Source organism: Thermobia domestica, chromosome 1, assembly GCF_964235325.1.
Source record: "Thermobia domestica chromosome 1, izTheDome1.hap1.1, whole genome shotgun sequence".
Classification (NCBI taxonomy): domain Eukaryota; kingdom Metazoa; phylum Arthropoda; class Insecta; order Zygentoma; family Lepismatidae; genus Thermobia; species Thermobia domestica.
In genome coordinates, this window is record NC_137454.1 from 226,461,025 (window position 1) to 226,488,849 (window position 27,825).

The 27,825-nt window shown below is 32.5% G+C and overlaps 1 protein-coding gene across 1 annotated transcript in view; it reads right to left on the bottom strand.

Moving 5' to 3' along the window:
- LOC145667117 (phospholipase B1, membrane-associated-like) overlaps positions 1 to 27,825 on the bottom strand; it is a 121,418-nt gene that overhangs the window by 89,047 nt on the left and 4,546 nt on the right. The window contains exon 2 of the mRNA XM_081734862.1: positions 16,827 to 17,034. Within this exon, the coding sequence (XP_081590988.1) occupies positions 16,827 to 17,034 (208 nt within the window). The remainder of the gene's footprint in view (positions 1 to 16,826; positions 17,035 to 27,825) is intronic.

Below are 27,825 nucleotides of genomic sequence, written 5' to 3' on the forward strand. Positions count from 1 at the left end.
CAAATTCGATCCTAAGTTTGCAACACTGCAAAATCATAAAATTGATATATTTGAAAAAATACTAGCATAATCCACTTAAAATTTTAAGACTTTTTTAAAAAATAATATTTTGCCGAAAACTCAAATATAAACCCGTAAAAAGTTCCCGAAATTTTGATTTTGTTATAACTTCACCAAATATTCGTCGATTTTGAAAATTCAAACGAAAATCAATAGAGAAATACATTTACTATCTTTCAAAGGTTATGTGGGCTGCAGAACTCTAAGGATATTATAACAAGAACTCAAATATATCTATTATTTATATATGCATCTTTAAAATTCAATTGGCATTCAAAATTACTGCTTTTCCTTATGCGTAGTGTATGTCTTAAGATCTCGGTTTTTATAACTTTATAACCATAAAAACACTTAAAACATAATTAAAATTACAAGTTTTGATACTGGTAATGGAATCTTCTGCTAACTTCGTTCTCTATGGGAAACATCGATTTCTTAAACTTAGTCCATTGATCATAGTTCAAGCTAAATAAACAACCATTGATTTCGAATAGTACTTGCATTTCATTTTGCAATTTTTTCACAATTACATTGAAATTTTTAGTAAGAATGAATTTCTGCTGAAGTTCCATAATAACTACTCAATTTTTTAATTTCATATTTTCTTTTTGGAATCAGTTTTAAAGAATAGCTAATGCAATTTATAACTATTAGAAAGATCTTTCATTCCATTATATCTCATAAACAGTTTCTTAGTTTTCATCTCTCTTAAAACTTGGTCAGTATCTTCATTATATCTCTGCGATAATATGGCTTTGTATTTCTCATTTAAATGTACTAATACTCTTTCACGAGTGAATTTTGTTGGTATCAATTTCCATAAGGTTATTTCGTATGATTTCCCTTCCTCTAGATCTTGCAAATTAACAAGTCTTAAAACGTTAATATTGTTTTTCTTGTTTAATTGTGATGACATTTCCTATTTGTTGTACAAAAATTTTCAAAAAACATTCGTTTTGGTAATGATTCTCTCTCATTCAATATATGGGTAATTCTATCAGCAATATTTTTGTATGTTCATCTGTTAATTCTCCATTCATTACATAATAACATTAAGCTCATCTGTAAACAATTTAATTTGATTCACCATATTTTTATAATAATCTTTCTTCGAAGCTATATTAAATCGTATTGATGGACCAGTGATTACTGCAGAAGCTGATGCAAATGCTGTTGTAATAATCGAATATCTGTAACAGGAATAAATATATAAATAAACTCTGTAAAAGCTGATAGTAGAATTGATAACGTAATAAGAGTGATATATGCATATTTTATTCTTTTCAACTTCCTTTGGGTTTTTGTTAATAATTTCTCAAGGTTTAGTATCGTATCCTCAATTACCGCAATTAGGTTCTCTCGTGGAATGTTATCCGAAATATTCATTTTTATTAAATAAGTGTTTATGATATTACCATAAAACATTTACAAACTAAACAAATCTAATAAACATATAATTCATTTATATCTTCTCATTTTTTTCTTTTTGCACATTATATTCAAAGCTTTCTTACCAATCATAACAACATAACAAATCGTTTTATCTGGTACATCGCTTTCAAAAGTAATAGTCAATTTCAACTTAGTTCTATCTCTTACAGTTACTGGTTTATGCTTGCTTGTATTAATTACCAACATTGGTCTATTTTTAAAAAATCTTTAGGATAATAAAACATCTCAGTGTTTCCAATTGTAACTCTCTTTATATCGTACACATTTCGTAAGCTTTGAGATAATTATGTTTTTCAAAATCTAGTTCATAGATTCCAAAGGAAAAACCTCATTTCTAGAATTACGAAAATGGATATCCTGGACTTTACAATGATCAAAATAGCTTGAATCTCTTTTCTGATTATCATTCCTATCACTTTGGAAAAATACAATCACGAAATTAGGCATATCAAATTCACTTGAGTTAAATTGCGTAGTTAGATCGAATTCCAAATATTTGCCACTAACCGATTTCTGTAAACATTGATATGAGTTGAAGGAAATAGGAATCTTACCTTCTTTTAACATGTTAGATCTTAGCAAAATAGCATAGTTAGGTTCATAAGTAACAATAGGGATTCTCAACTCCATATTTGTAATCTTAACTTTACCTGGATGTGGTTCATCATTCTCATATGTTCCATCCTGCTTTTTTGTTTTCCAAATAGCAAATGCATTATCATCAGAACCACTTTTATTAAATGTATATTTCAATCCTCCTTTCCACATAATATCCTTATAATCAGAACAAAATCCTTGTAAAAGTCTTAGCAAAAATACTATTTCTTCATGTTTTCGCCATGTAATTCCTTCTCATCCACTCTCATCCTAATGATTTGCTTCTAGTTTTGAAGTCATACATGTATTTACAGCTTCGAAGTTAAACCAGGATAATCTATAATATCCCATATCTGTCCATGCTTACTAACTTGTATTTGAGAAAACAGGTTTGTGAAGAAGTTATTAATAAGTCTAATATTTTGGCCACTAGTATATTCACCATCAGCAACTCTACCTCTAATTTCAAAAGTTACATAAATATCAGCATAATACGGATGAACAAACCCATCACCAAAATCTATATCAAACTCAATAGATCTGTTTGGTTTATTTAAATTTTCGATTATCTTTTGATTATGTTTAAAGAATTGTAATTCATATGACTATTTTATCCATATTTACTATAAAGAAAAATATTTTTAACCTTTTATGGATTAAACTCATAAAAACAACTTAAATATAACTTCTCCAAATATCCTTATTCCTATTCACCTGACTAATAATTTCTGAAAAACTATATCCATCTGTAAACACTTTTAATACTACAATACATAAATGCCCACATATTACCTCGTTAAAATGTTGTATACGATTGCTACTGTATTCTATGTTATGACCAAGATATTTTACGAGTGTTTTTGGTGGATTACCTCCGAATGAATCAAATACATACTTTCTATTTCGTCCTTTCCAGTAACAAATCCAATGAGTTCCTATATTTTAGACGTATCAAAATTAACCATGGCGCACTCATTCTTTTCTGGCTTTTTAGGTAATTCATCGCTCATATATACACCTCTAAAATTTCTTATCTTAAGCTGTTTAACAAGATGAATTATATCCAAGTTACTTACAGGTTTAATTTCTTTACTTTTTTCGGCTTTACGTTTTTGGAAGCTTACCACCTTGCTTTTCTTTCATTGCTAAGTTGACTTTTTTGTTTTTCTAATTCCTTTTATTCTTTTTTGCATCATCTACCGTTTTGGCTATAGCAGCAGCTCCGGTAGCAACAGAACCTAGAACACCTATTATAGCTAAAATTGCTGCTGGAAGAGTAAATATAAAACCGCCATAATGAATATTGTCTTTACTTTTAATTTCTTTGTTTATTTTCTTCACTTGTGGTATAGAAAGAGATAACTGCATTTCTCTACCTTCTTTAATCTTCTTAGCGTTATCAGTTAACTGTTTCTTTGTTAAAATGTGATCAGTATTCAATTTCTTAAGTTCTTCGTTAGGTATTGTAAATGTAAAACTACTTAACTTCATACTTATATTTACTATAAAACTTTCAAAAATTTTATGGAAAATCCATAAAAATTAAACACAATACTTATAAACCTAAACCAAACTTACTTTTGTATTCTTAGCCAAAGCAGTTCCAAAAGCTGGTAATCGTTCTGTTATCAAGCTTGCATCTTTAGCAAAAGCTCTTTCCCATGCTTTCTTTTTTAACTCTTTGTCTGCAATATGTCTAGAAGCTGTATCCTTATTATCTCTGTAGTAAATATCATGTTAATACCTTCATCTAGGGAATTAATACCTTTATCCCCTCTTTCTGACCTTTCTTGTAGCTTTGTGTTAGGGCCGCAAAATTCATAACCTGGTATATGTAACTCTGGCATTCCCTTCGTGTTTAAAATCCTATTCATTAGTTCTTTTCCATAATTCTCATTATTCCATAATTTTGGTGACAACGTATTCAATATCTTTATCAAATAACCTATAACCTTCGGATCATTAGGAATAAATTGTGAGAGTTTAGAATTAATCGTATCCATTATGCCTACTTTCTCATTATAAAAATTATCATTTCCAGATTTTCCTCTCCGTCAATAACTATTAATCGATCAATTAACTTTCTCACATCATCCATCCATATATATTCTTTAGATAATTCGTTATATATTTTAATTTCCTCTCCTCTTTTCCTTCTTGTTAGTGTTGGACCCAAAGTTGGTTATATATATCTATTCCAGATAGATTTGATAATTTCATTATATTTTTAGCCTCTACTAGATCGTTGTTTATTCGTTTTTTAGCCTCTACTGGGGTGTCACTAATAAGCTTGAATCTACTTTCGCGCTTTTATGTACAACTGGAACTAACTCTTAAATTATATTTTTATTTTCTTCTGCTAGTTTTGATAAATCTTGTCCTAAATCTTTAATTGCATCGATAACAGGTTGATCTTTATATTTCTCATATTTACTTCGATTATCCTGTTTAATTTCCTTAAATCTTTTAGCAAGTTCTTCTCTTAACTTTCTATATTTCTTAGCTTTATTAACATCCATTTATTATATAAAGAAGAATAAAAAAACACAACACAACGTAACAAAACATACACGTTCATCTACGTTCACCTTTGTTCATCCACGTTCAATCACGTTTAGGTACGTTCAAGTACGTTTGTTCGCGTTTGTTTACGTTTAAGGTTTATTCCGGTTTGATTTGGCCTCATAATGAGATAATACGTTCGAGGTTCGTTAATAAAAAACTGAGAGGATGTATGTTTGACAAGGAAGGCATTTCATCCCCTTTGATTCACTGTATTTTTAAAAGGTCTTTAATTTTATTTCTATATTGACCATTATTCGTTTTTCTAGTCATATCTATTGGTAAGAAAGCATGGTCTTCTTCCCAACACTTATTACAGAGTGATTGTAATGTTTCTAACGGCATATCAGATCCAACAAATTCATCATATATATGCTTTAAATTCACATTGTCCTGTTTAGATACAAATAAAGTTTGTTATCTCTAATTAATTGTTTTGGTACTATAGAATAGTTTGTCCAAGATAGAAACAGTTTAAACCCTTATGACGACCTCGAGTAAAATATTCTCTAACGTGGTTTTGTTGTTCTAAAATGAAATCATCAAACACTACCACAGAATCATTCTCACATTCATCTAATGGAATGATGTCTTTGTTGTTTCCTCTTACTACTGCAATTGTGTTATTAATATATCGTTCTGTCTTGGAAAAGTTGTATTAGCTGCTGGTATTTAGGTCGATGTAGGGTTTTAAAATAGATATAAACATTTGCATATTTAATCTTTCAGGTGCTAACAAGAAATTATCAATCATTAACGTTGTTTTTCTGCACCCACTAGGTCCAACTATTAAACATTTTATATCATCAGGTAACAACACACCGTTCCTCTTTTTCTTTGTAGCTTTTTCTGTTACCCTTGCCTTAATATCCCAATTATGCATTTTATTATTTATTATATAATAAATGAAAGTATTTAATTTAAATGGTTATTCATCTGTATTAAACATGTCTTTGCATTGCCCATTTGAAACCAACTTAGAAATAGCTCTTGCAGGATTTTACACATACTTAACTCAAAACATTACAGAAAGAAATAATAAATTAATATTTAGTAGTAACTTTCCTAACTATCCTCAATTTTCAAAACAGCTCATAATTCAACCTGTTCAATATAATTTACAAGAATTGGAAGAATATATTAAACCAAATCTTCCATACTCCACCGATGCTTATAAAATATTAAATTTACCGAGGACAGAAAGAAAAATAGAGTTAAAATATTCCATGAGCATTGTGACAATCTTAGGTACCATTAATACTGTATTAGGTTTTACTGAGAAGAACTTAGCTGAAAACAAAGAACGTGTCGGAGATAAGGTACCAAAGTTTCATCTATTTGATACTGTATATATTAACTGTGATTTAGCAGAAGGTATGATTTTAAAACATAATGATACAACGCATAACGAAACAGATTTAATCGCAACATTTAGAACAAATGCAGAATTTAGAGAACCAATTATATATGAGCCTAGTGAAAAGATATTTTTACCAATACATCACAACAAATTGAATAATTTCAAAGTTTCAATTCGAGATGAGAATGGTGAGTTGATTGATTTTGGTGGAGCTCGTATAATTGTTCTTCTCGCTGTTAAATAGATATAATTTTTATATAATAAATAAAGGATATCTTTGGTAATGTTAACAGTGGGACAAGTGGTATTAATATTAGTGAAGATAAATTAAAACTATTAGAGAATTTAAATAATGTTGTTAACGTAAAACAACATTAATCATTACAAGCCAATATTAATAGTCAATTAGAAAACGATTTGAAGATGTGTTAAAAACGTTACAAGACACATATCACGAAGGATGCGATTGATGCTAAGATGTATATTACACAAGAAGACTTTCAAATGTTGAAGAAAGACGCCGAAAAATTGATAATGCAGAAAGAAACTATACCCCTATTATGCCGATTGAGAGCTAAAAACGTTAAGGAGCCAATCGTTAGAACATTTAATCTCTCTAATGGTTACAAATTTGTTTATAATGGTAAAATAATACACATGGAATTAAGCTGTAATAAATAGTTTCTAGACACATATTTGGGCAATACTAGAATTGAAGAGTTACCTTTTAGCTTTAACAAGAACGATATAATTACGATTATACCAAATAAAAATTCTGCTATGGAAGAAGGACAATTATTGTTTGTTATAATGTATGTAGAAAGAGAGCTTTCGTAAAAAATGGTATAGAATAAATATGGATATTTTTGGTAATATTAAAAGTAGAAAGAAGAGCTTACAGAATATAAAATAAAAATAGAAAGTTTTTCCTCAAATTATGCATCCTGGGTTGATTTTAAGAATAAAAGATTGGTTAATGTATCTAATGCTATCGATAAAGATGCTGCAACATTAGAACAGCTTGAATCAACAAAAGAAGAGTTTCATTTACTTACACGACAAGAAACTGTAGAATTACCATGTCGATTGGTAGAAGATTGGAGAAACCACTCTTTTTTGTATATAATTTAGGTGCCGCATACAAATTTGTTTATAGAATTAGGTTAATGCATATAGAATCAAGTCTCAATTCATATCATATGGACGTATTTTTAAATGACATTCTAGCTGAAAGTTTTCCATTACACTTTAATATAAATGATCAGTTAACAATTAGACCATTCAAAGATCCTGATCTGAAACAAGACAAATTAAAGAGAAGATGAAGATGAAAACGAATCACGTGATGATAAAGTTAGGAGTGTAGTATTAGGTAATGAAGAATTTCAAATTTCTATATAATAAACACGATGTATTGTGTTAAGTGTAAGAAATCAACAGATACGAAGAAAAATACCATTAGAATAGAGCAAACCATGAATGGAAGATATATTAAGAAAGGTATTTGTTCTTATGTGGTGTTACTAACTCTCAATTCCTTAAAAAGAAAGATTGACTAGAAGAAGGTAAAGGTATTAGAGAAGACATTATAGAAGAAATTCACAAACCCTCCAGAAAGAATTATCCTAGGTTAAGTGTTATTGCTAAAGGTATAGATGATTTATGGCAAGCAGATCTTATGGAAATGGATAGAGGAGTATTAAAAGATGTTTCCTAGTTAAATAAAGGATACAAGTGTTGGGTAACGATATAGATGTGTTTTCGAAATGTGCTTTTGCTGTTCCTGTTAAAGATTAGAGCGGTAAATTTGTTACAGAAGCATTTGAGTCAATATTAAGAATTAGATAACCTAGTAACTTTCAAACTGACCAAGGCAAAGAGTTTTACAATAAAGAATTTAAGAAGTTGATGGAGGAAAATAAGATTATCATTACTCAACATATAGTGGTAAGAAAGCTTCTGTTGTTGAGAGATTAAATAGAACTCTTAAACAAAACATGAAGAAATTTACAACACAAGGAAAGTATAAATGGGTAGAGATATTACCAGCAGTAGTTAGCGAGTATAAGAATCGTGTGCATAGAACAATTGGTTTAAAACCTATAGAAGTTAATAAAAGGAATGAGCAAAGAACATTGGATAAAGTGTATAAGAAAGAATATAAGCATGTTAAGCCGAAGTATAAGATTGGTAAATATGTTCGTATAAGTAAATCGAAAGGGTTATTTGAGAAAGGATATACACCTAATTGCTCAACAGAAGTATTTGTTATTAGCGAAGTTATTCCAACTAATCCACCTACGTATAGAATTAAAGATTTAGAAGAAGAAGATGTGAAAGGTAGATTTTACGAACCAGAACTATTAAAGACGAAACAACGATGAATACTTGGTGGAAAAGGTGTTCAGAAAGAAAGGTAACAAAATATACGTTAAATGGTTAGGATTTGATGATTCACATAATAGCTGGATAGATAAAAGTAAAAGTAATGTTATGGACTAATAGCCATAAAAGGTTAGGAAAAAATACATTTAATTTTTAATTAATAAATATGGCTAGTAGAGATCAGTTTGAATGAGATATGTTACGAGCAGATTAAAGGTAACTATTGGTATGATATCTTTGGCGATTTTAAACTGATTATAGATAAGAACACAGGAAACTTCAATGCTACTAAGTTATTTGCAATGGTGGTAAGAGGTTTGATAACTGGCTAGAAAATAAACAATCAAAAGAACTAATAAAGTACTATGATGAGAAATTCGACTCCCTGAATTCGAGGAGTGGCTCTAAGTATCTAGTAAAGGGGGAGATGCAAAAACAAACACATCTCAGGAACATATGTATACAAAAAGATATTAATCTCTATTGCCATTTGGATATCACAAGACTTCCATGACAAGTGCTATGATATTATGGAAAACTGGTTCACACAAGACTTTAGACAATACCGAGAAGACGTTGAAGAGTTACAATCGAGAGTAGAAGAAATTGAAGAGTTAATGGAAAAATTAAAGATTCAAAACAAGGCGTTAAAAGAAATAGCAGCACCATATACAGATGATGTTTTAAAAGATAATTGCCTAATTTTATACAAGAAGAAGAAACTTAATGATCCTTCCCCTTATTATGCTACCAGATGCTAAAAGAGTAGTCTATATAAACCTCTTAATGAAGCAGAAGAAAAATATCCAGATCATGAGATAATATACGAAAAGTTTAGAGATCCTAACAGTATTACGTTATTCAACTTGATGCAACAAGAACTAGATATTCGTAAAGGTAAGGGTAATGAGTTTTGGACATCCCTATTAGAAGAAGATTTGGTTAAAGAAATTGATTGCTTATATGATCGGTTAATATCTAATCCCGTGTAGAAACTTTTAATATAACTTGTATGATTATTATTTTATAAAAGCTTAACAAATTTAAAACTAAAACAAGTTACTCAACATCAATCTTCACTGTTACTATCCTAACTCTATCCTTCTTTTTCTTCTTCAGTGTACTCAAAATAAAGCGGGCTGTCAAAATTAAGATGTTTTTTCAGGATATTCATTGCTGTTATTGTTAAGTCTAATAACTGTTCTACACAAAGAACAAGTGTTATTATCTCTTAGCCAGGTAAGCATGCACTTAAAACAGAACACATGCTTACATGTCATTTTACACAATTGAGTTTTTGTTTCTTTACATATTGGGCATTCTTCTGAGCTTTTTAAGCGTAAACATGCTGAGAGTAGTATTAGTTTGTTTTTGAGGGAATCGTGAACATGTTTATTTACTCTTAAGAATTCTAACATATCGATCTTGCCTCTCATTTTTATTAGAAAGTCTTCAGAGAACTTCCTATCGCAACAAGTGTGTATTATCCTGTTTAATTCTAAACCTTTGCTTTCGAACTCGAGAATGAATTTTTCGCTTTTATCGTGTAAACTAACTTTTGGCCAATAAATTTTATTTTGATAGTTTCTCACGTGTGTTTCGTCTAGCAGTGGTGTAATAGCTCGTCAATCAATAAGAGAATCAAATTCTCTCAAGAAAGCTGTTAGTTCTCTTCCTGTGATGCGACAACTTTTAGAAACTATAACCCAACAGAGTTCGTCTTTAAAGGTTTTTAGAAACGTAAATTTGAGTAAAACTGTTTGATAAGAAAGTATACCCCAATGTAAATATTCTTTGAATTGCGTACAAATCTCAATAGCTTGTTTCAGTGAATACTTTCTCCAGCTATTTTCTTCACTGGACACGAGCCAATCAACTTCTTCTTTAAGCTCACTAAGAAAATGTTGCTAATTTTTGAGCGTATTCATACGCGTACTCTTCCCAATCAATATGTATTGTAGAGTGTGTAATGATTTTTAGCATAAAGTAAAGATGGCAATATTGTTTAGCGACAGGCGAAACATTCCCACCCCTTCTTGTTATATTTTGAGTTCAGTGAAGGTCAAGGTTAGAGCTCAATTTACCGCATAATGCCTGCAATCCTCTATAGTGAAAGTGGAGCCGCTAAGCAACACAAACTGTAAATAGCTAGTGCATTCTTTGTAACATTTTTCACGGACACACGTCTTCAACGTATGGCTTTATTAGAATTATCGTTTAACGAAAGTCAATAATTATTGAAGAATTTCAATTAAAAGGCCCCAGCCCGGCCCGACCTGAAGAGAAATTAGTGTCGGCCAGCCCAAGCCCGGCCCGGCCCAAAGAAATGACAGTGTCGGCCCACCCAAGCCCAGCCCGGCCCAAAGAAATAGCAGAGTCGGCCCGCCCAAGCCCGGCCCGTGCAGGTCTCTAATTCGAGGAGGAATTTCACAATGTCGTAAAAGATATGTAAAAGCAAAGTACAAATTTATAGAAGATTATAATGAAAATAAAGATGATTCTTACTTAATGTACTTGGATGCTAACAACTTATATGGATGGGCAATGAGCAAATACTTACCATTTAAGTGATTTAATTGACTAAATGAAGAAGAAATAAAAGAAACAGGTTTTGCAAATGTTCCTGATATTTGTGAAAAAGGTTACATTTTAGAAGCTGACCTTGAATATCTGAAAGAATTGCATGACTATCACAAAGTCTACCCATTAGCACCTCAAAACATGTATCCGCCTGGTTCAAAACAATCAAAACCATTAACAACATTATACAATAAAGAAAATATGTAATTCACTATCGAAACTTAAAACAATGTTTATCCCTTGGATTAAAAGTTAAAAAATTCATCGAGTAATAGAATTAGAGCAAACAAATTGGTTAAAGAATTACATAGATTTAAACACACAGATGAGAACTAGAGCAACAAATGATTTTGAGAAAGACTTTTACAAGCTAATGAACAGTTTAGTTTTTGGAAAGACTATGGTAAATATTAGAAAGAGAGTTAACATTAAACTAGTAAGTGATGAGAAAAAATTTGAAAAGCTTGTAACAAAACCAAACTATAGAAGTACTACAGTTTTTACCGAAAATTTAGTAGCTGTTCATATGAATAAAGCTAAAGTGCAATTTAACAAACCGATCTATGTGAGTATGTCAATTTTAGATTTGTCAAAACATTTAATGTAATGATTTTCACTATAATGTGATGAAACCTAAGTATCAAGACAAATAGAAATTTGTTACAAAGATACAGAAAGTTACATTTATCAAATTCAAACTAAAATATATATACGAAGACTTTAAAAGTTTTATTAATTACTTCGATACAAGTGATTACCCAAAATTAACAAATAGGTGATACCACAAATAAATAAGAAAGTACTGGGTAAAATAAAAGATGAACTTAAAGGAACAATCATAAAAGAATTTGTTGGTTTAAGATCAAAAATGTATTCAATCAAATTCGAAGAAGATAAATGTTGTAAAAAAATAAAAGGAGTTAAGAAAAATGTTATAAGTAAAGAACTTTCATTTAACGATTATAAAGACTGTTTATTTAATCAAAAAGAATATTATAAAATAATGAATTTAAACAGAAGCTATAAGCACGATTTGTACAGTGTAGAAATAAATAAGTTAGCTTTAAGTTGTGTAGATGATAAGAGAAGTGTTCCAAAAGATGGAACACATACCCTGCAGTGGGGACATTATAAGATAGAAGAGTTGTAGATATAGTTATACGTATTTACATGTAAGTTTTTATGATTTTAAATGTCATAAAAGCCTATGAGCAGAGCACCCTACTCAATCTGTGCTGGTCAGAGATATTTCCAAAGTGGGTTGGCCTGGAATTTTGGCCCAGAAGTACTATACGTTAGGACTGAAAAGAAATATGACAATCGTTTTGGCCCAGAAATTAGATTATTACACTACTTACGTCATATAACTATTCTATCAGGCCTTGTTTCCATTTTGTACTAATACACAATAACACACTGAGCAAGGCTATGTGATAATATGTAAAAAAACAGCATCACGTAACAGTTCCAACACAATAATTGTGTCTTCATCAGACTTCCACTCCTTCTCTTCCAGGCGGTTCCAAGAGAAGGAGTGGAAGTCTGATGAAGACACAGTTATTGTGTTGAAACTGTTACGTGATACTGTTTTTTACATATTATCACATAGCCTTGATTAGTGTGTTATTGTGTATTAGTTCTTACGTCAAAGTAATGAATATCATAAATATAAAAAATTCAATGGGCATATTATATCAGGGCAAATTAGGCTTAAATTTCACACAACACAAAAAAATCATACTGTAACAAGAGGCTCTACTAAAAACATGTTTAATACAATCACAAGTTGTCACCGAACCGAGTAGTCTAAGGTGCTCGGTTGTAGATTATAAGGCAACAATCAAGGTTAGTTCGAATCTGAAAATAGTACAACTTCATTTATCTGTTCTCGTCTTATCTGTTTGTGTTAATGTTGAATTCGATTAAATAGAATTTCAAATTGAGACCAAGAAAGGTATATATACGTATAGAAAGCATACTTAAGATTTGATTTTATTTAACTCATCTATTGTCTACTCTTTAAATTTTGTAATATACAGTAGATACGACTATGATTTTATCATTATTATTATTGTTATTGTTATTATTATTATTATTATTATTAGTAGTAGTAGTAGTAGTAGTAGTAGTAGTAGTAGTTGTAGTAAATGTTAAAGTACGAATTTCAAAACAAAGCAATCCAGCACTTATGTGAACTAAATGATAAGTTATTTGCAAAACTGCACTATTCCAATATACATTTGCGAAATTTTAATTTTGGAAATGAAGTCTATGCAACAGTGAATAGTAAAAAATATTATAATATAATATATTAATAAGCATATTGATTAAATAATGGAACTTTCACATAACTTTTCAGTTAATGTTGTATAGAGAGGACTTGTTTCAAGTGCAATTGAAAAAAATATTCCATTTTTAATCCGACCAAAAATCAATAAGTTATAATATTTACGTAATTAGTATTAAAATTCTTGACGCTTTTATTACAATTCTCTATAAGCTATAAATTTGCCATTTCAAAATGTAGAACGAAAAATAATTGTAATATTCTGTTTGTTAAGAAAATCTTTTAAACAGTGATGATCTCACGGGGTGATCTTTGGGTGAATTTGGTACCGTTCTCGAGCTAAGTTTTCCTCTTTGGAACCTTATTTTCGATTTTGGTCAATCTGGAATGCCAGTATTTTAACAGTACTCCTTCCCCCGTATATTGATGGTCCTTTCAAGGAGACTTCTGAAATCAGCACTGTTTATAAATAGTTTTTTTTTTGTTTCAAATCAGAAGATAATAATGAAATAGTTATATACTTAATATTTTGTTTTTATCTATGGTTTTTATACTTGCAATTCGCGTTCTAATCGGATTTGAATGAAAAGGAGTTGCCACAAAGTTATTCAAAGAAATATTCTAAGTCTCCGGATGAAAATAGGAAGACACTTTGAAAAAAAAAAGTAACTTCGTGATGAATTTGGACAAATAACATCTGGTTATGGGGCTATTGACCCAAACCGCTCGACTGCTTAGTATGCCTTCGGAGGTCTTCTTCTGACATCTATGTAAGGTGGTTTTCTACTCCACACTCGCTTTCTTTTATTTCAGTACGACTATGAGTTTGCGGTGAATATTTAGACGTTACAGGTCTTGCGATGTATAAAAGTATTTTCCGAGTAAATTACATTCGATTTTATTGCTAATAACACTGCTCTACAATGATTTTACTGCTTGGAAACTATTAATGTTTTCTTAATGTTTTTGACCTGGAAAATCCAAAAATGTAGTTAGTTTTGCACTATCACGTACACTTTTCTTAAAATAGAGGGAGGGAGGGATGAAAATAGCAGCATAATTGCGTTTCTGAAGAAGACTGGTTATAGTTACAAATATAAAAGATACTTTCGATGCCATATTCTTCTGATTACGTTTGAATTTATAATTAAAAACGTGCAGTTACTTATTCTGCTAACATTGAAAAAATATGTACAATATCTGGTACCACTGAATAGTATAGCAACGCGTTACTCGTTGAGAACGCAATAACAGCACTGTGTAAAAGCTGTGATTGTGAGAACTACTGGTCGCCGTATGTTTTGTTGTTTTGTCTAGCTTTGCAGTTTGTTGTTGAATTGAAATGGAACGTAGGAAGTGTCGGCACAATCCTTATTATTTCTGCTACATCTGTGGCAGTTACTTAGTGTCAAAACCGAGAAAAAATTTACATTTTTTGTGAAACGTGCATATTACGCCTATTTCGTAATAACGTTAAGGGATCAAGACAAATCATTTGTACCACATACAATATGTAAAGTATGTGTAGAAGACCTAAGAACTTGACAAAAGGTAAGAAGACATCTTCACGTTTCGGAATACCAATGATATAGCGTGAAGCAAAAGGTCATAGTAATGACTAATATTTCTGTTCGTATGATGTTAAAGGTTTTACCGCTAAAAACAAACGAAGCCTTACATATCCTAACCTGCTATCTGCATTACGACCTGTACCACATGGTTCTGCTTTCCCAGTACCTAACCCACCGCAAGAACTACTGTCTACATATCTGCTTCTAGTAGCACCAAATGTAGTGATCAGATGTACGGCAGAGAAGAGGAAACTGCTGAAGCGAACTTATTTACAAAAAAGGAGTTAAACGATTTAGTGCAAGTCTTGTATCTGTCCAAGCAAGCAGCGGAACTAGTAGGCTCAAGGCTTAGTGAAAAAAAAACATTGGCTTCAGGGACATCATGTTCATATTTTAGACATCGTGAGAAAGAATTTGAACAATACTTTTCTGCTGAAGAAAACTTAGTTTTTGCAACGACGTCAGAAAGCTCATGATAAAACTCGCAAGAGATGAACATAATGCAGAGGAATAGAGGCTTTTAATTGATTCCAATAAAAGAAGTTTGGACGGTGTGCTTCTTCACAACAGCAACCCACAACCCTCTGTACCAATTCCTCATTCTTTACATTTAAAGAAGACTTACAAAAATATGGAAATGATTTTGAAAAAATCAAAGACGAGCATCATCAGTGGTTATTGTGCGTCGATCTAAAGGGGATATGAGGACTTCGTGGACAGCAGTAACGGTTCACCAAATATCCATGCCACATTTGCGAAAGGGGCAGAGGAAAACGCGATAACACTGGACACCAACTGATTGGACTTTCAGAGAAAACCGCAACATAGGAAGTAAAAATATGGAAAATTTCTGCCACGTAGACCCTTCATAAGTCATATTACCATCGTTGCATATTGAACTAGGCCTAATGAAACAGTTTGTCAAAGCTCTGAGTGCTTCGAGTATCTAGTGATAAAATTCCAGAACTTTCAAGTGCTAAGTTTAAAGAAGGAATATTCATTGGCCATTAGATCAGAAAATTGTTTAAGGACTCATATTTTGAACATTGTATGTATGATAAATGTTGAAAGGGAAGCATGGAGTGCATTCAGGGGCGTGAGTCAAAATTTCCTCGGGAACAACAAACAGGAAAATTACAAGTACATTGTGTTTAATATGCTAAAGACGTTTAAAACATTAGGGTGAAATATGAATCTTAAGATTCATTTCCTATTCTCTCATTTAGACAGCTTTCCTTCTAACTTGGTTGATTTAAGTGACGAACATGGTGAAAGATTTCACCAGGACATCAAAGCAATTGAATGCTGCTATCAGGGACGTTCGAGTACAAAGATGTTGCCGGATTATTGTTGGACGCTTGTACATGAAGATTCACGAACTACACACAAAAGGAAATCTAGTTTTAGAAGTTTCCAAGTAAAAAGGCGGAGACAAAAATGAGATAAGTTGTTCATCAATGACCTTAATAATTTAGAACATCGAAGGTCAGATTGTTAAACAAAATAATGTTCCTTTGTTTAAAATATGTAGTCATAATGTTACCCTATCTTAGCAGCTTTGCTGTGTAAATCGCACAATTTACGCAATTATGTTTTCCGATTTGTGAGAAAACCTGATGTAATGGAGAGAAACTAATTTCATTTTCGTAATTAGCAACATCAAATTATGTGGAATCAGGTGTCAAATCAAAAACAGCTTTCAAAAAGTTTCGTTTTGTCGAGCAGTGTAATTTATATAAAACTTGTTTCATCCTTGAAATGACTGGGTAGGACTAATCGTAAATGTTTTCATAATTAGGAGTCTGGATATGTAAACCCGCTTAACCTAGGGATTTACATGATTAAAATATGGTACAATGCACTGAAAAGACACATTTACTTCTATCTCGTTTAATAATCAAATGATAAAAAGGCTAGGTATGTGTAGACAGAATCAGAATAGTAAAACAATATCTAAGCATCTAAGACGCACCTGAGCTAAAAGCAATTCCTCTATTTTCCACCAGCAATTGTAATACATTTTTGGCAGCACTACCCATTCCAGCCAACAAACTATCACCTATAGTAGCTACTACGTCGATATCGCCTGGTCTTAATTGATGGACACTGTCAGGAATAGTTGAGGACCGTCTGTTTAGTACATCGCACGGAAAATTAATGCCTCTTACAGTTTGGGTTCCCTGAAATTGGACACAAAATACAGCAATCATAAAATAAGAATTTATCAGGATTTCTGCATTCAATCTTTGAAATTTTATTGACATACAATTTTGTTCGAATGGCATATTAATCAAAGATTATTTTTCTTCATTAGTAGCCTATACTTTGGATATATATATATATATATATATATATATATATATATATATATATATATATATATATATATATATATATATTTGGCTATTTCCACCGACAACATCAAAAGCTCGGGAAAGATGCAACATCAGATGGTTATGTCATTCCAAATAAAGGTAAAAATTAGCTTTTAATTAACACTAATCCCGTGGTTGAACTCAACACTAATTGCACCTAAAAGTTGTAGATTGTGTAACAAATAAAGCTAAAACATACATACACCTCGCAACTTATACATAAATTAGTCATTGCCGTCATAAAGTTTTCTAAAATACAAAGAATTGACACTCGTGTTTCTGATTGCTTACTACAACTTGTCATTTAAACGAAGCACCGCTGGTCTTTGTGTATCTCTAGAAGAAGCAAAAGTATTTCAATGTTATCACTAGACTTCGGATTTTTGCATATTTGCATGTTTTTTTTACTGACGTGATATTGATATTTCCCTTTCCGGCATTAACGCAGTAAGCGACATTTTTTACAAAATTGACTTTTTTGCAGTTTTTGGCTCAGAATTTTAAGGCGCATCGAATGGTCTAATCGCTATGTTTCTATTTTTAACCGTTGGCGAGATAGCTATGTCTCTTACACGGGTGTAATTAGACTTGCTGGAGGCAAAAATGTCGTGAGTAACACTCAGTCGTTTGTATTTACTGCATAAATGTTTCCGATGAAACGAAGAAACTGACTTGCAGTCTAGATTGTTTCAAACACCAAATTATTTTCGTGCTTGGAGCAAATAAATGAGGTAAGAACATGATTATTACAATATTTCGTGGCAAAAGTGTAGTAAGCGACATATTGAAGCGACAGAGAGTTCTAAGTCGCTTGAAACAATTTTGATGTAATAATATCAATGATTTCCAGTATTTGTTGCAGCTCTATTTACCTGCTAAGAACAAATACTTTTCCTTACAGCAATTTTGCTATCTTAAAAATATACGTAAGAAGCTCTCAGCCTCACTTCTGAAGTAAACGGTAATATTGTTATAGCTACTTACTGCTATTTTACTTGCAATAACAGTGTGTAACGTCATATAATTCATTTTAAGGTTTCATATTTCGGTGCAGAAGTTCTTCGGCGAAAACTTCCGAAGCTGCACAAGCGTCCAATTTACACGACTTCAGAGCGCCTATTGGGAAAAAATAGTGTGTTAACAAGACTGAAGAAGGAGAGGAAAATCCAAACAAGCGTAAGAAGAAAGTGTCAGTGGAAGATACCCTAAAGTCGGGCGAGAAGAAGGCTGAAGAAGAGAAGAAAACCCAAACCAGCTTCAGAAGAGAGTAGCAGTGGAAGATACCCTATACCCGGATAAGAAAAAGGCTGAAGAAGGGAAGAAAAACCCAAACAAGTATCAGAAGAGAGTAACAGTAGAAGATACCCTAAACCCGGTTGAGAACAAGGTTGAAGAAGGGAAGAAAATCCCAAACAAGTATTAAGAGACAGTAGCAGTGGAGGAGACTTTAAACCACAATGAGGAAAAGAATGAAGAAGGGAAGGAAAACCCAAACAAGCTTCAGGAGACAGTAGCAGTGGAAGAGACACTAAACCAGGGTGAGAAGACTGAAGAAGGGAAGAAAAACCCAAACAAACATCAGGAGACAGCAGTAGAGGAAGAGACCCTAAACCCGAATGAAGAGGGAACTTTAGAAAAGAATCGAGAAACATATGAACATTATTTCGCTGAGAAACGGAACTTGAAAAAAAGAACAAATTTGGGACTGAGCTATTTAGACTATTTTTCTGACGATGATATCCAGTAGCGTATTTAGGGGGGGCTTCCGGGCTTAAACCCCCCCCGAAATCTTACTATAGTAAAGTATATAAAATATCATGCAGAATTTTCGCATTCTTAGGCAAAGCCCCTCCCGAAACAAAATCGTAAATACGCCACTGATGATATCATATTTAACCAGGTTTGTCCTTCCGAAAACGCAATAGATTGGTTGGAAAAAACATCAACTTCATCAGATGAATATACCTAGGTATATTATATGTTAAGAGAAAAAGAATTTCGTTAAATTCAGCTAGATAGTCGAATTCAGATGATGGTTGCAATGAGGAAAGCGGTGCTAGGAAATTGAGGAAAATTGTAAGTAGAAAGATTACTTTTACACCAGAAAATAACATCGTAGGGGAAAAGAAATTGAAAAAATGAAATGAAATCTTTAGTTTTACGTCCCACGATTATGCCGGTTAGGCTAAAGGAGACGGTGATGATGAGAGATGAGTGAAATGGTGGAATGAAGAAAGTGGGAGGAAACGGGAGAACCCCGAGAAAACCTACGAGCACGGTGTTTGTCCACCACAAAGTTCACACGGCGCGTGCTGGGATCGAACCAGGGACCCCAAGCACCGAAGGTGAACGCTCTACCACTGATCCACCGCGCCCCCAAGGGAAAAGAAATTGAGAATTAAAAAGAAAATTATTCAAAAAGACAAAAAAAAAGATTAAAGCAAAGTGGCCAAGCTTACAACAGAAACTGGCAAGAAAGAATGGAGAAGAAACAAATACTGTACAACCAAACAAATGCAAGTCTTGCCCAAAGACGTTTTCTGATATTACGAAAGAGAGGCGCCAATTATTATTTAGACACTTTTGGTCTTTAAAACCGAATGATCAAAGGAACTGGATCTTAAGAGCAACCAGACATGTTCCAGTGAAAGGAAGGAGGATTCATGGAGAGAGCCCACGGGCGTCATCTTTTCAGTATTTTATTAACGAAGGTGAAGGCTATAGAAGAGTTTGTCTTCAATTCTTGCTCTCAACCTTAGATACCTCACAAAGGTTTGTGAATTACACTGTTACACAATCCACTGAAGGCTCAGCAAAACCTGATGGTCGAGGACGCCACTCAGTTCGCCCCAATGCGACATCCGAGTGAGATGTGAAGCTCGTTGTTGAATTCATTCAAAGACTTCCTGTAGTGCTTTCCCACTACTGTAGAAATACAACAACACGACTATATCTTCCCGAGGATCTCAAAAACGTCACTTATCTCTGTACGATTTACTCACGTGGAATGAACGAAGAAGGAAATATTCCTGTGAGTGAAAGGGTTTTTCGTTATATATTTAACTCTAAATTCAACCTTGGGTTTCATAGACACAAAAAGGACAAGTGCCAGAAATCGCCTTTACCAACAAGACAGACGTAACCCAAGAAGAGAGGGCTGATTACACCCGACATATTGAAGATGAAAAAGCAACTAAGGCTCGTTTCGAAAAACAGCAGAGTGGGTGGTAGTCAGGAAGGAACACTTGTCGCGAGTTTCGATTTGAACCTATCTTTGAGCGTACCTCATGACGATTCCATGCTTTTTTACTACAGACGAAAGTATTCCGTATACAATCTCTCGATATATGAATCAAAAAGCAGAACAATTATATATGGGATGAGAGCGAAGGTAAACGAGGTTAGAATGAAATCGCTTCTATCCTTTCGAGATATATAGATGTAGTGAACGAACGAGGTAATATTTCAACTGTAATCCTGTATTGCGATGACTGTGCCGGTCAAAACAAAAATAGAAATATTTTGGCCATGTTAAAATATCAACTTGAAAAATCCAAAAACTTACAACGAATCCATATCAATTAGTTGGTACCAGGTCACACATATATGCCTGTGGACAGTGTGCATAGTCAAATTGAGAAAGCATCTCATAATCAAAAAATTGAAAGTCCATCCGAGTGGATTACCGTCATGAGAATGGCAAGAACAAAGCAACAGCCATGAATTATGGAAGCATGGTTCTTTTAGAAATTGGTCAACTTTGGCATCCCAAATCTTCAGTACTAAGAAACATGAGTCAGGGGAACCTTTCTTGCTGTCAAAAATGAGTTATCATTTTTTCAAAAAATAGTGAATTTGTCAAAGTTAAGTATTCAATGACTAAGGACGCAGGGTATCTTACACTGAATCTTCGCCCACAAGGACAAAAGTAGCCAAGCAGACTTTATGCAGCAGCCATCCCTATCAGTAAGGCCAAATACCAAGATCTTGTCAAATTATTAATCAGAATATTCTACCAATGCATCTACACGGGTTCTACCAGCAGTTGTCACACACGGGAGAAGTACAAGATACCCTCCCTGAGACAGATGAAGATGAAGAAGAAATTCAAGATTGAAACACGTTGTCATCATTTTTTTAGTTTTTCTTGCAATAGTTAAAAATTGATAAAGTTACAGTTTTGTGAAGTTTCGACAATTTGCATTTATTTAGTAAATGAATTATGCAAATTTTCATTGTATCAGTAAGCTTAACAAATCAGTAATAATTTGCAATATTCTAAGCTTTACTAAATTTTAAACAACGCTAAAAATAAATGAGAAAACTAAATAATGGTGTCAGTTATTATTAACTTAACTATTCAGAAGATTAGATTAATTTTTACATATAAAGGAGAAGTAAGTCAAAGCATTTTTCTTGTCAAATTTATTTTAAGCAGCATTATTTCAAGAAGCGTTCAGTATTTTACCGATCAGTATACAACTAACATTCTTCAATTAACGAATCAGCAATTTATTACCATTTATTTTCCCCTAAATGTCGCTTAACGCAATCTCATTATGACAGTGTCCCTTAATGCATTAGTACATTTGAATGAATGTCGTTTGAAGCATTGATTTGTTAAAAAATTTGTAAGCAAAAATGAATTAAGCGCTAAAATAAATGAATATTTTTAAGCTATTATATACGTCACTGTCCTATTTGACGGAGCTTGTTTAATTATATTAGCTGTATTTTTCTTACGAAAATAGTTCAGAAAACGTTAGTCAGGAAAAACCATCAAAATTTCAGTGTTCGCCTCTCCTGTAAGATTTTCAAAATGTCGCTTACTGCATTAATGCCGGAAAGGGACGATATGCTCTTTAAACAGAAATTTGTTTCAGCTGCTTTGGGATAAAATAGCAGAGTTTTATAATGCATATATTTGCATATTTCGGAGGTTAGTGCATACTTATATTGTTACTGCAAATAAATGCATATTTAAAGGAACGACCAAATTGAATTTTTAACGTCCAAGAACTTTTCTCATAAATAGAATTTCAAGTTTCTAATATATATAGACTCAAGATCTTTAAATGGGTCATTGTTATCGGTTTCAAATATCTTCCAAGATTATGTGAAAGGAGAATAAGAAAGGGGTGAATAATTCATCCTCCTGGCAATGATGCATGACTGTCACCTTTTTCGAAGAAGAAGATATAAATAACGGTGTCGAATCACCTACAACAAAATTTCCACGTTACCCATCCCGGAAGATAAACTTGCTACTATTGTGTGTGTGGCTTTGAAATTGTGTGGTCCTGTGGCAGTATAAGAACACTAAAACAAAAATCTGGGGTCATTTAATTGTAGTACGACATCTTCAAATTTGAATTTAACTAGCTCAGAATCTTATCCAATTTTTGCCCATTTTTGTCCACCCCTCAAAAATTTGTACCATTCAAATAAACAAGGGAGGGAGGCTATTTCAAAATTTCGGCCACTTCGATCACCTGTAGTACGACATCTTCAAATTCGAATTTTAATCGGCTCACAATTGTGTCGACATTTGGAATATTTTTGTACCTCCAAGAATAAATTCTGTACCAATGAAATGAACAAAGGAGGGTCACTTAAAAATTTGGCCATTTGGTTCACTTGTAGTGAGACATTTTCAAATTTTAATTTCAACTATCTTGTTGGTACAAAAATCTTCAAAAAATAAGGAACATTCTGAGCTAGTTAGAATTCGAATTTAAAGATGTCACAATACTGGTGATCGAAGTGGTCAAAATTTTGAAATGAGCCTCTTTTGTTAATTTGAATGGTACATTTTTTGATGTTACAAAAATGTAAGGAAATTGGACAAAATTCTGAGCTAATTAGAATTCGAATTTGAAGATGGCGCACTACAGGCAATAGAAGTGGCCAATTTTTGAAATGACCCTCCCTCGTTTATTTTAATGGTACAAAATGTTTTGTTGGTGGTACATGAATGCATAAAAATTGAACAAAATTTTAAGCTGGTTTAAACTCTAATTTAAAGATGTTACACTACAGGTGATCTATGTGGCCAAATATTGAAATCACCCTTTGTCGTTTATTTGAATGACATAAAAATTTTTCTTGGTTGGACAAAAATGGACAAAAATTGGACAAAATTCTGAGCTAGTTAGAATTCGAATTTGAAAATGTAGCACTATGAGTGGCAGAAGTGGCCGAAATTTTGAAATAAACCACGCTCGTTTATTTGAATTGTACATTTTTTTTTTTTGGAGATGGGTAAAAATGGAAAAAATTCTGAGCTAGTTAAAATTCCAATTTGAAGATGTTTAACAATGAGTGATAGAAGTGGCCAAAATTTTGAAATGGCCCTCTCTCCTTTATTTGAATGGTACATTTTTTCCTGGGTGGATAAAAATTCGGACAAAGTACTGAGATAGTCAAAATTAAAATTTGATTATGTCGCACTACAGGTGATCGAAGTGGCCAAATTTTGAAATAGCCCTCTCTCGTTTATTTGAATGGCACAATTTTTTTCCTGGGTGGACAAAAATTCGGAAAAAGTTCTGAGAAAGTCAAAATTGAAATTTGATGATGGCGCACTGAAAGTGATCTAAGTGACCAAATTTTGAAGTGGCTCTCCCTCGTTTATTTGAATAGTACAATTTTTTTTTTCGGTGAACAGAAATGGACATAAATTGGAAAAAATTCTGAGCTAGTTAAAATTCGAATTTGAAGATGTCACACTACAGGTAATCTAAGTGACCGAAAGTTTGAAATGGCCTTCCTTTGTTAATTTGAATGGTATAATTTTTTTCTTGGGTGGACAAAAATGGACAAAATTCTGAGCTAGTTAAAATTCAAATTTGAAAATGTTGCACTACACATAATCAAAGTGGTCGAAATTTTGAAATGACTTTTTTTTGTTAATTGGAATCAGGGGCGGATCCAGAACGGAATTCTGGGGGACGGGTTGTAATACTGCCATTTAGAGCTACTTTTAAGAGTTCCAAACTCTGAGATGGTTTTTTTTATATATATAAAATAAGGAAGTTTCCTCTTCTGGGAGGGAGGCGATTGCCCCGATCGCCTCCCTGGATCCGCCCCTGATTTGAATGGTACAATTTTTTTTCTTGGATGAACCAAAATGGATAAAAATTGGACAAAGATATCGCACTACAACTAAATAGGCACGAAAAATCTTCTAGAAGTTATCTTCTGAAACAATGGTTTGAAGTTAAGAGACGTTAACAATTCAAAAATAAAATATATTTTGCAAAGTGTATGCTAAACAAGTAATATTTTCAAAGTAAGTAAGCTTGTTTTTAGAAGAGGAAATTTCTATTTTGTTCGGCAGCAAAAGCTCAAACTTCAGCAGTGCTCTATTGTGTGGTCTTCTTATATGTTTATAGTAGTTTCAAGTCTGGTAAGGAGTTTATACAACTATGAAACAACCCAGATATGGCTTTTTTTTATATTCGACAGAGTTCATCCAAAAGAAACCGTTGAAAAATGTATTTTGGGAAGGGATGAAGAACATTTTGAAAATGAGCTCTAAATTAATTAAAATATTTCCTTTATAAAATCTAAAACTTGTTGCAGTAATTACTTTCTGGGACAAGGAGATAAATTCCAAAGTTCTCCTTTAAGGAGTTTAAGAGAGTATTTAAGTATAAGCTTGTGTTGCTTTGATTCGCACCTCAGCCTCTCGAAACGAACTTTCCTACTAAGTCTTCTGTTATGTCTCCATGTCTCGCTCAAATCACTTAATACCATTTAAAGTATCAGTATATTGTAAATTATTGCTGTTTGAAACGGACGCTGCTACACTAGCAAAATATATTCTAGTATTTACACATAATTGAACACACACAAAAAAAATAATTTCAAGTGGATTTATTTTCTTTTAAACAAGAACATAAGGTTTTTGAATACAGGTTTTTAATACAGTAAAAACTGCCCTCAACAGGCTCCTTTTAAACGGAAATTTATTTTAAATGGAAATATTTCACGGTTCCATGAATTTAATGTTAAAAAAATGTGTTAAATTCTCTTGCTTAGGCGGAACCTGTGTTGCGAACAACGGATGTTAAAATATACTTTTAAACGGAAATGTTCAAGTTCCGGAGTGCAGCGTTTATAAAAACTTTAAACCTTCTGTGGGAGGTTAGGTACATGAACTACGTTGTCTGTAAAGTTCTTCGTTTTCTTGTTAGCCTACTTATGTAGGCTTTATGTGTATTAATTCGTAGCATAAATAAATACTGTAATTGAATACGGTAGGCCTATGTACATTTTAATTTATCTCACTATGTCCATTATATGTATGTACCTTATTTATTTATTTATTTATTTTAGCATAAATCTATCTTCGATAGCTTTAAAATCTTTAACTGAGATTTTTGCGAGTCCTGCTCTATTTCGGATAGGCAAGTTTTACTATATGCTTATGCTAGAAATGTTTATTTACTTCTCTGAGTATATTTATTCTTTATTGACAGATACTTAGCGCATTCTTTTCATTTGTAAATTCTGTTTGAGCCCGAAAAAACCAAATGTATTCAAGAAGCCATGAAAGCTTGCGGAGCTGAAAACATTAAAAGCGAATTTGCGTTTATCAATACTCATTTCAGTTCAATTTCAAAGATCATAACGAGATTAGAAGAGCGATGATTACGACTTCGTAGTGCATTTGAAGTGTTTGATTCAATAACTAAACAGACACCACCAGGACCAATCGGACAAGCATTTCTTCGAAACACATAGTCAATAGACGCGAGAAATCCTGGCATAAAATTCTTCTCCAATGTAAGTAAAGTGTTCCTGTGAACAATGACGCACGAATTTCAGGTTTATCGGGAAGTAACATTGCTCCTTTGAAATACTGTCCCTTAACGACCCGTGACACGGAAGGAACATTTTCGATGTACAGTAATGTTTTAACTGATAAATGCAGGTTTTGCCAGAAAACACTGAAGACTACACAGTTGTGTATTGTAGCATGAATGCATCATAGTTTTACACTAAGTATATGTAGTTCAAGATGTACAACAGTTTTCTCTAAAGATAATAAAATTCCTCATTTAACTTTAGCTTTTGATTGGTGCATATTTACAATTTTTAGTGCATATTTGTATATTTTCAGTGCATATTTTCGTGATTTTTAGTGCATATTTGCATGCATATTTTGTCATTTTTTAGTGCATATCAATCCGAAGTCTAGTTAACACATAGGTTGTCGACAAACGATACAAAATATTATGAGCTCTTTTTGTTTTAAAAAAGAAATTTTACATTTAGTATTTACAAGTAGACTCGTAGGCAATTCTAATAGTTTGTTAATAATGATCTCAATGATCTAAGAAAATTTAGATTTGTTTGATCTTCCAAATGTGGGTCAGAGTATAAGGTTTTTCAAAGAGAGAAGTGTGGATTTTTTTTCTTACGAGACAGTGCAGTTACGTGCTTGATCAAGGCATAATTCATACTTCATTGCAATTTTGAACTAAAATGTTAATCGTGGTTTTTAAAGTATAGATGCTTTTCGAAAGCATATAGTAAGATGTTCCACGAAGCTAAGAGGGCTTGCCAACTGTTTAGTGATGTTGCCTATAACAACATTAGCTTCTTTCAACCAGAAAAGATCATTGGTGTGGTGGGATGTTTATACATGGTTGAAAAACTAATCAACTATCCATCTACGCGAAGTATGGGTAAACTTACAAAATAAAGGCGCATATTATTTCCATCAAGAGCAAAGACATACATTATCTTAATCATCTTGAGAACATAATTTAGATAACTTCACTTACTTCAACCATCCAAGTAGCTGTGATGGAAGAATCAGATAAAAAAAAAAACATTTTAAACAAAGCGAATTCTGTAAAGCAGAAAAAAATAAATAATCTTGCCACCCACTAACCATCCTACGAGTGATTAAAATTTCGAAATCATAGTAACTTTTAAAACAAAGCTATGAACGTTCTTACTGACAAAATATGAACACACTTAAGCATACTATAGTAACGATATCTTTTATTTACGACCAACTTCTGTGTTAATTAAAAACACTTCGTTATTAATGCAGTACAATTTCTCTTGTATTTTTAATATTAATTTATACATATACAGGTACAGTTTGAAGCATAGAAAATGTTACGAAAAGTTTAAGTCCGACTTAGGAACAAACTCTTGTACCGTATGTTTATGCATTCTGAAACACACTTCTCATCGACTAATTACTTCCGGTATTCAACCCAACTCAAACCCCCCTTCACGTCTCCATATCTAAAGCGGTGCGTGACGTAATATACTCTTTCCATTCAGACGGAAAAAAACACAGAAACCAGTTTAAGAGGTTTATTGCTCTAAAACTGTCTCTTTCATTCGTTTGTTCTGAAATGCCTTTCTAGAGCCTGAATAAAACGGAACGTCACAAAATGTTCCCATAGCTTCATAAACACCCTTACTTACATTCTTTCCCTTCTTCAAACGTTGCATATCACATCAACCTAGGAAGATGCTCCTTGGGTATTTTATGGATATTGTTAATCACGGCAGTAGATTTTGTGCTTCCCAAAGTCTGTAATGCGTATAGGGTGTACGTATAATGAA